The sequence below is a fragment of the Pavona decussata genome, unplaced genomic scaffold (assembly GCF_977016875.1).
Source record: "Pavona decussata unplaced genomic scaffold, jaPavDecu1.1 SCAFFOLD_245, whole genome shotgun sequence".
Lineage (NCBI taxonomy): Eukaryota > Metazoa > Cnidaria > Anthozoa > Scleractinia > Agariciidae > Pavona > Pavona decussata.
In genome coordinates this window covers 912,250-920,229 of record NW_028145650.1, presented here as the reverse complement: position 1 = coordinate 920,229, position 7,980 = coordinate 912,250, and the positions used below count along the sequence as shown (strand labels likewise).

General features: G+C 42.0%; 2 protein-coding genes across 2 annotated transcripts; one reads left to right on the top strand and one right to left on the bottom strand.

Moving 5' to 3' along the window:
* Positions 1-2,162: 2,162 nt before the first annotated feature.
* LOC146457204 (protein rolling stone-like) lies at positions 2,163-5,651 on the bottom strand. Its single transcript, XM_085092216.1, has 2 exons — positions 5,498-5,651; positions 2,163-2,950 (listed from the first exon to the last, which is right to left on the bottom strand). The coding sequence occupies exons 1-2, from the start codon at positions 5,582-5,584 to the stop codon at positions 2,207-2,209; spliced, it is 831 nt and encodes a 276-aa protein (XP_084948342.1). The 5' UTR covers positions 5,585-5,651; the 3' UTR covers positions 2,163-2,206.
* Positions 5,652-6,844: 1,193 nt separating this feature from the next.
* Positions 6,845-7,702, top strand: LOC146457203 (uncharacterized). Its single transcript, XM_085092276.1, has one exon. The coding sequence runs from the start codon at positions 6,845-6,847 to the stop codon at positions 7,700-7,702; it is 858 nt and encodes a 285-aa protein (XP_084948402.1).
* The last annotated feature ends 278 nt before the right edge of the window (positions 7,703-7,980 follow it).

The window sequence follows — 7,980 nt, the reverse complement described above, 5'->3', positions numbered from 1 at the left end:
TGCGCAATATTACTGCTCTCGTGGCAGCTTTAAAAGTCTTAAAACAGACTACAGCGCCACTTTTAGAGAATCTACAGTGAATCTAAGCTTTAAAGTAAAGGAAAGAGATTGCAAGAAAAAAAAGGTTCTTATTACCTAACATAAAATGGTCTTCGTTTAGTTCAAATCCACGACGTCCGAATTTGACTCGTAAACTATTTTTCTCCGGTAGCTTTACAGCTGCGACTATACCGGTCAGTTTGTAAGATAGTGATAATAATCATAATTATAATCATTTTACTTTATTGTTGATTTCTGGCTGTATAACAGGTAACGGGGGCATTGCATAACCGCTGAAACTAATAAGAATAGAATACTAGATATTTACCGGGGGGGGGGGGTACTCCATGGAATTTTTGGTGGGGTGTGCAGCTTGGTTCTCCAACCCCAACTCTAACCTTTTCATTAGACTTGGTGTCTAAAATCCATCCACGTTTTCAGAGACTTTCAGACCAAAACTGTTAAAATACATACCTATTTCAGACAAAAAGGCTCAAAAACCATACACTTTGGCCGCACATACCTATATAGCCTATAAAGGGGAGTACCCCTCCCCCCGGATATTTACAACATATGAAATAGCTATTTGAAATTGACAATATAAAGGAAATAAGACAGCTTCGTATTAACAATACTGATGACGATAAGTAATAAGGATATTAGAATGTACAAGTGTTTGTATTACGTTTCTACAGCACAATTAAGTTTCTAAGACCTGTACACCACTGAGTTACTAATCGGGGAAAGCTTTTGAGACGAAGGCTTGGTTTTCACAAGCGACCCAAGCACGAACGCGAACAAAAACGCAAGCACAAGAATCCATCAAACGCTGAGACACCGTAAATACAAAAACTTTGTTTCAGCCTAAAGTTACAATTCATTACTGTTGACCTAGAGGTTGACTGAACACTTTGAGGGGCCATTTTCGTAACAATTTGGGGCAAAACGGTCATATCAAATTCAGACCTTAAAATGAGATCTATAGACCCAATGCAAAAATGGCTGCCATTTTAATATTCTTTTGTCTACATTCAAATGGCCCTTTTCACGGTTAATGTTTCTCATTTGCATTACAATGTTATCCAACGTGGATGCGAGGCAAACTACAAAATAGCCCGAAATTGCCTCACATACATGCTAGATTTCATTGTAATTCAAATGAGCAGAGTTAACCGTGAAAAGGGCTATTGGCCTCACTAGTCTCGTTCTTGAGTTCAAAAATCAAAAGAATATTTTACCTTGGACGAGGCTAGTGAGGCTAATTTGAATGCAAACAAAAGAATATTAAAATGTCAGCCATTTTTGCATTGGGTGTATTTCGGCCCTTATTTAAGAGATACAAATTAGCCCTCAAAACCATTTCAGTCAGTCCTCTCTGAGCCTCATGCTAGACCTTAGGTGTATTTTAAGCCTTGAAATTAGACTATTTGGGCTTCAGTTAATTTAGGAGAACCAAATTAACCCTCATTAAAGCACTTTTTTAAACCCCAATTTGGGGCTAAAACAAATCTTTTGAATCCACAGTGGACATGCAAGCCCTAGAAGTCCTTGTGCTTACGTTTTCAGAGATTTTGTTGGGACACCTCACTAACGTCCCATGAGAAAACGTACGAGACTCTCTATATATGGTACGGGTACAACATTTACAGGGATCCAAATTATTCCGATAAAAACATGGCGATGCAACCGAAACGTAACCAACATGATGGCATAACGTTTGACCATTCATTTACAGCAAAAGTCAGCAAACTTGAATTATATTTGCATAAGGGTCGTTTGCGACCGCGATGAACACGGAAACGTTTTGTGGATAAGAAGGTTAGCCTTACTTAAGCCACGGCTTGGCTAAGTCGTGACCTATAATATAACTTATCGACGCACTTATACGGTGAGGTTGCGACGCGGCTTATTTCTCTCGTACTTAACCGGCCCTAGTTGGTTATGGATTTGAGAGCACTAGAAATCCAACTTGTATCAGCGGATACAGACGGTGAAAACTGCGTCAGATGAGCAGTTTTATAACTTTACAAGCTAAAAGGAAATCGATGATACCTTAAACCAGTGGTGTGATAAACAACTAACTGTCATTTGCTATCTCGATAAAATATGTTTTGTTCGATATGTTTTATTTTCGGTAAGATATGTTTTGCCCCCCTCCGAAACAAGTTCACCTTACATACTTAGTTTTGATCCAAACTCGTAAGCAATAAAAACCAAATAACAGACTTTGACACAAAGGAAGGGCAATAAAGAACAAGCACAACAGTGTTACGGTGGCAAAAACTGGTTGCCCTGTGTAATCGGTCATTGGGTAAATACTTGCTCCACCGGAAGCCCAGTAAATCAGTGTAAACATGCAATAAGCTGTGGAATATAGCATTGGGTACACAACGTGAAATAAGCGAACAGGTATTGAGCTCAGCATGGTATCACCGATCATTACAAAAGAATTAACTGCGTGAACTATAAGTGATATTGCGTTTGCTTCGCCCCCAATTAATATGTAGTAGGAGGTGGTCACTAAAAAGGCTGCCACCGCCGCGATATTGTAAATTACCCATACTGCTTCATGAAACCAATACATCGAGGTGGCCAACTTGTCACGTGGCTCACATGCGCCTGAGCTCGATTCTTCATCTCTTTTCGCAGCTGCCATTTTCAAGTCATTATGATTTTCATGTTGATCCCTGGCTGTATTTTCCCGATTTTGGCGTTGATTCTTGAAATGGATGGCCGTTACTATGGCGGCACAAATAAAGTACAGAGCGACGAAGGAGACGCTCCAGTTACTGAGGTATATTAACCACCTTGCATTCGTCCCCGGGCGAGAAAAACCACTCCAGATGATTACGCCTGTAAAGAACGCAGCGATGGCAGACCGATACAGCAAGACAAATAGCACGCCAAACCACTGAAACAGGAGAGAGGGTCAAATCAATATATAACAGACAAACGACGAAAGGAGAATAATGAGAGCTGAGGTTTCGATCAAATCCTAAATTGCTTGACAGTGAACGTTTCTGTTGTTTCCGTATAAAACGTTTTTAGGCACGCGCTTAACTCTTACGGCACGTTATTTCAAATATGGCGTGCTCCAGATTGCAGACACACGAACCAGAGAACTAGGTCGAAACGACTCATGCAAAAAACAGAAAAGTTAGCGTCAAACAGTTTTAAAGTTTATCGTGTCCCGCCGATACCCATTTATCACCTGGGTGGGGAGAGACAACGTGGAACAAAGCTTCTTATTTGAGGAAATAACACGATGGCAAGGTTACGCCTCAATCGAGCATCAGATCTAATGTCCAGCGTGCTAACCACCACACGGAGGCAAGATGGTGTAAATAAGAGTAACAATGGACAATTAAGCATCCCAACCAGAATGGACATTTCCTCCTCTAGGACCTGTGGCTCATTTGAATTCCTCCTCTTGCCCTTTCCTGGCCAGTCCCCTATCATTCCGCATGTTTATTTAACCATTTCCCCACCCCACCTTCGTTGCATTTGTGAACCATCAGCCCTCTTTTCGCGTTAATCCCCTGTGGGTGCAGGGAGTCAGTCAACCGCGTCCCCAGGGTCTCTCTCTTCACGTCCCCTGGAAACGAGGTTGGGAGTAGTACCAAGAGACGGCTAACCTGCGAGTAATGACGGCTATCATCTAGCCTGATTGAGAGAATGTCCACGAGCGACCAGGGACCCGTTTCTCAAAAGTCCCCGTAGTTTCCGGGCCCGGTAAGTATATTTTAAAATGTTTTTTTTCGCCGGCCGATTACACTGTGATTACAGACATAGTACTTGGCCAATGTGTTTATAAAATTATAAGATTTTGAAATTTAGTACAGCAAAGCTAACAAAAATTGACTTCTGTTAAGTAAGTAACATTTTTCACCAAATACACTTATCGGGCCCGGTAAGTTACCGGGACTTTCGAGAAACGGACCCCAGGACCGTCTAAGAATAGGGCTAGCTATCATCGCGCCCAGCCGCCTATTGCAGCCGGACGGAGCGACGAGGCGCGGCTATACTGTCCTATATTGGCAGGCTAAGATTCGGCTGACATTTCAAACTAGTGTGACAGGTGTTTTCCGCAACTTCTCGCAGCTTTTGCGGTTGTTTATTTGTTCTGACTAGCATCGAGACTATCAGTGGCTGAGAGAACCGACGAAAAACTGCTTTTAGTTAACGGAATGATTACTTGACCTTTGATGTGAAAAATAATGTTGATGTAACACAGACTAAGCTCGGCTTAATTAACAAAACTCTGTTGACATTCCAGACTAGCGAAGCAGACTGTTCTTAGTGGAACTGGATGCTGACTTCTAACCATTTCTTGATTACTCATGTAAAAAGAATCAAAAGTGACAAAAGTAATTGTGCTGCGATTAACAATGATTCCGTACTGATAAGTTCCCCGGCTAGTGACAAAGGGTGTGCGCATTCATCACGGATTCCCCTCTTATTTATTTCTTACAACATATCACGTCAAAACAAAATATCATGCACTGCAGTTATCAGTCTTGAAGACCCAAAGAAATTAACACGTCATATTTCAAGGGCTCGAAGGTACTGCCATGGCCCCTTATAAATCCTTTGACACGTCAAGAGCCATGATCCGGAACCTCTTTTCCCATACCACGTCTCTGAGTCAGCCTTTTCCCGACATTCTTTTTATTTTTAGAACAGAATTTGCGTTTCTAAAACCATAAGATACGGTTGACTGTTGACTGAAGGATATGGGCCATGGGCTCGAGGTCACGCTAATTATCCATGAACACAATGAAAGAACAATGCATATGTTAATCAATCTGAGTGGCATAAATCGTGCGGATATATATTTGTCGTCTAATTTACATCTTGCTACAAACTTCGAATGAAAACTGCATAACACATATAATACACTCACGACAAAACCAGATAGAGCAATTTACTTTCTTCTGAAAACTGAATCGCTGATCAGTCATTTTTAATAAATAAGTTGTCGTGTGCATAAACTTTCTGCAATGCAAATTTACTATATGAACGAACATTTTCACAGAACATTGAACATACCATTACTGCAGCGTAGAATTTCGGTTCCTGAGGGTGCTTATGACTGACTAGCTATGCTCCGCTAACCAATTTACACTAAATGCGACACATTTTAGAACCATATTTCAACGTCTACAAAAGCTTCTGTGATTTCGCTGATCAGCGTGTATAAAATATTCACAACTGTAATTCCGCAGGCTTCATTACTCAGCAAAAATTATCTAAGGATCACATCATCATACGCAGCTATTTCCTAGCTAGACGGGAGAAATGTGTCAAGCTTTGTGGAGTTGCATTTCAAACAATTAAAGATACACCGTAGCTACCGTTAACCAGCCGAGTATTACGCGATCGGAAAAGACTTGTAGCTAAAGTCACTTATTCGATGCTCTCAGAACATACAGCTTCCAATATTGTACAGTAAACTTACAGGAGATTGTGCAAAGTCCGCTGAGTTAGGATACAGCAAACGGAACTGAACCAAGTGGAACTCTTTGCGAAGTACATTCCAACACATTTTAGCCGGCGAATAATTTCTCTTCAGGTAGCCTCGATCTGTGTTGCGGCTGATACAAGCTAAGATAAATTATGTGAACAGGAGCTAATGAGAGGGAAGAGGTTCTAGTAGATAGCAGTCCCCCCGGGAGTTGAAGTAAAACGCGTTCGCGCGCGCGAAAGTAAGTCCCGTCTCATGCACTCTCGCGCCCTGCCCTCGCGTTCGACACGCAAGTTATTGCAGTGATATCAAATGGCTGTAGACGCTCTTTTTCTTTCGTTGGGGAGGAAAGATTGCGTGACGAGCCAAAAGAACGTCTGCGAGGGAGGCTACACTCCTCCGGCCGGCCATAACTGAGAATTGAACGAGTTGTACAGGAAAATGTGTTTGAATGTACTTTGCAGAGAGTTGCGACTGGCACAGTTTCGCTTGCAACATCCTAACTCAGTGGACTTCGCGGAATCTCCTGTTAGTTTTACCCTGTAGAAAATATGGACGATTTTAATTAGATTTAGAAGAGTTGTATTTATGACGAGCCGACCTTTTGTTTCATTTCGTTTTGACTTGACTTGATTGATACCGATCTTCGTGAATGTTTTCCACGAAATGTTTTTTTCTCCATCGACGCATTTATCTTATGAACTTTTCTAGGTGTTTTTAATTTTAACATTTACATTCGTCCACACGTCTCCGACAGTCTGGGGGTATTTTCAGAGGCAGCTTTTCAGGAAACACCCTGAATATTCCAATGCAGCATAGAAAGTACTTTAATAGTCCCGAATATATTTCACCTGCCTGAAATGTCTACAAAAGGACGTAAATATCATCTACATCTGCGAACCAGGGAGTTTAAAAATAGACATGTAGAATTTGTGTTGTGCAACAAAGTATTTCAAGATCATTCGAGCTGGCACTCTGTGTCGCTGTCGTCGCTTATAATAACGTTTTTAATTTTGCCTGGCTATGTGTTGGAGTGGGTGGGGTGAGGGGTGCAAGGGGAGGAGGCACTCACAGTTATATTGGCTAGAGCACGCATAATGCAACAAACATTGCAACAAAAGTACGAGGAGAAAAGTTGCGCGAAAACACAACACTCACGCGAGAGGGAGGGGAAGGGAGGGGGCAAAAATAGGCCCGCTTTTAGAAACCCGACGCCAGAGCTCTTCTTTTTGCCGTGACTAACGGCGGGTAGGGAAGCATTTGGGACCTGCGCAGTCAAGCCAAAGGTTCTAGGGTCGAGAATGAGGCTCTTGTCAATTGGGAGTAAATGTCATGGAAAACATGTTACTTAAATTTCATCACTTTTCTTTTCAGTGGTTTGGTGTTCTAGTCGTTTTGCTGTATCGATTCGCCATCGCAGTGTTCTGCGCAGGTGGGATCATCGCCAGCGGGATTTATTTCCCGCGCTCGCATGAAAAGTGGTTTATTTACCTCAGTAACTGGACTTTCTTCTTCGTAACCTTATACTACACTTGCGCTACCATAGTAACGGCTATCCATTACAAGAATCAACACAAGCAGCAAAAATGTAAAGCTAGTGACCAGAACCAAAACGAACACACGTCAAACGGAGACTGCGACAAAGAAGCCGGTTCAAGCTCATGTGAGTCACGTGATAACTTGGTAACCAGCGATGTACGCGACGATGTGGAAATGCTTTTTACGGGTGACGCCCTAGAAGCATCACGGGCCACCCCGATGAGATGGTTTCACAAGGTGTTATGGGTTATATACGACATCGCATCAGTGGGAGCCATTTTGGTGACCATCTCGTTTTGGCTGTTGATCTATAGATCACTGAAGCGGGAAATTAGCGTCATCACGATTATCATCCACGCAGTTAATTCTATAGTGATGATCGGTGATACCATGTTGAGCTCAATACCAGTGCGATTATTTCATGTTGTGTATCCAATGCTTTATGCCGCAATCTACGCCACGTTTACAGTGATTTATTGGGCGTGTGGTGGAACAGACCCGCATGGCGCCAGTTATATTTATCCTCAGACCGATTATTCCGGCAGACCAGTTTCCTCCGCTGTGACACAGGCATGCATGTTTTTAATTGGTCTCCCTGTGTGTCAAAGTTTGATATTTGGCATTCACTGCCTGCGAGTTTGGATCAAGGGGAAAATGTAGTCTTCATCGGGTCACCCAAATTTTACTTTAAATATTCGTGATATTTGTTTAATCACTGCTTAGAAGGACGATTCCCAAATGCTCCTAAAATATGGTCATTAAAATCTTCGAGAAATAAAATTGACATTCACTCAATAAAAAGTCCAATTAAGTGGCTTAATTTTAGCAATACTATCGATCGTTGATTACTGAGTATCAACAGGAGCCCATCCTGGTATCAATCACTTGTTTCCCTCAGGCAATATTTCACGGCTGAATTTCGTCCTTCCTAGCACCCC

Excerpts from the sequence above, each read along its gene's own strand:
- LOC146457204 (XM_085092216.1), bottom strand. The coding sequence starts at position 5,584 with ATGTGTTGGAATGTACTTCGCAAAGAGTTCCACTTGGTTCAGTTCCGT. Across the intron at positions 2,951-5,497 it reads CGGACTTTGCACAATCTCCT|TGGTTTGGCGTGCTATTTGT; the intron begins GTAAGTTTACTG and ends CTCCTGTTTCAG.
- LOC146457203 (XM_085092276.1), top strand. The coding sequence starts at position 6,845 with ATGTTACTTAAATTTCATCACTTTTCTTTTCAGTGGTTTGGTGTTCTA.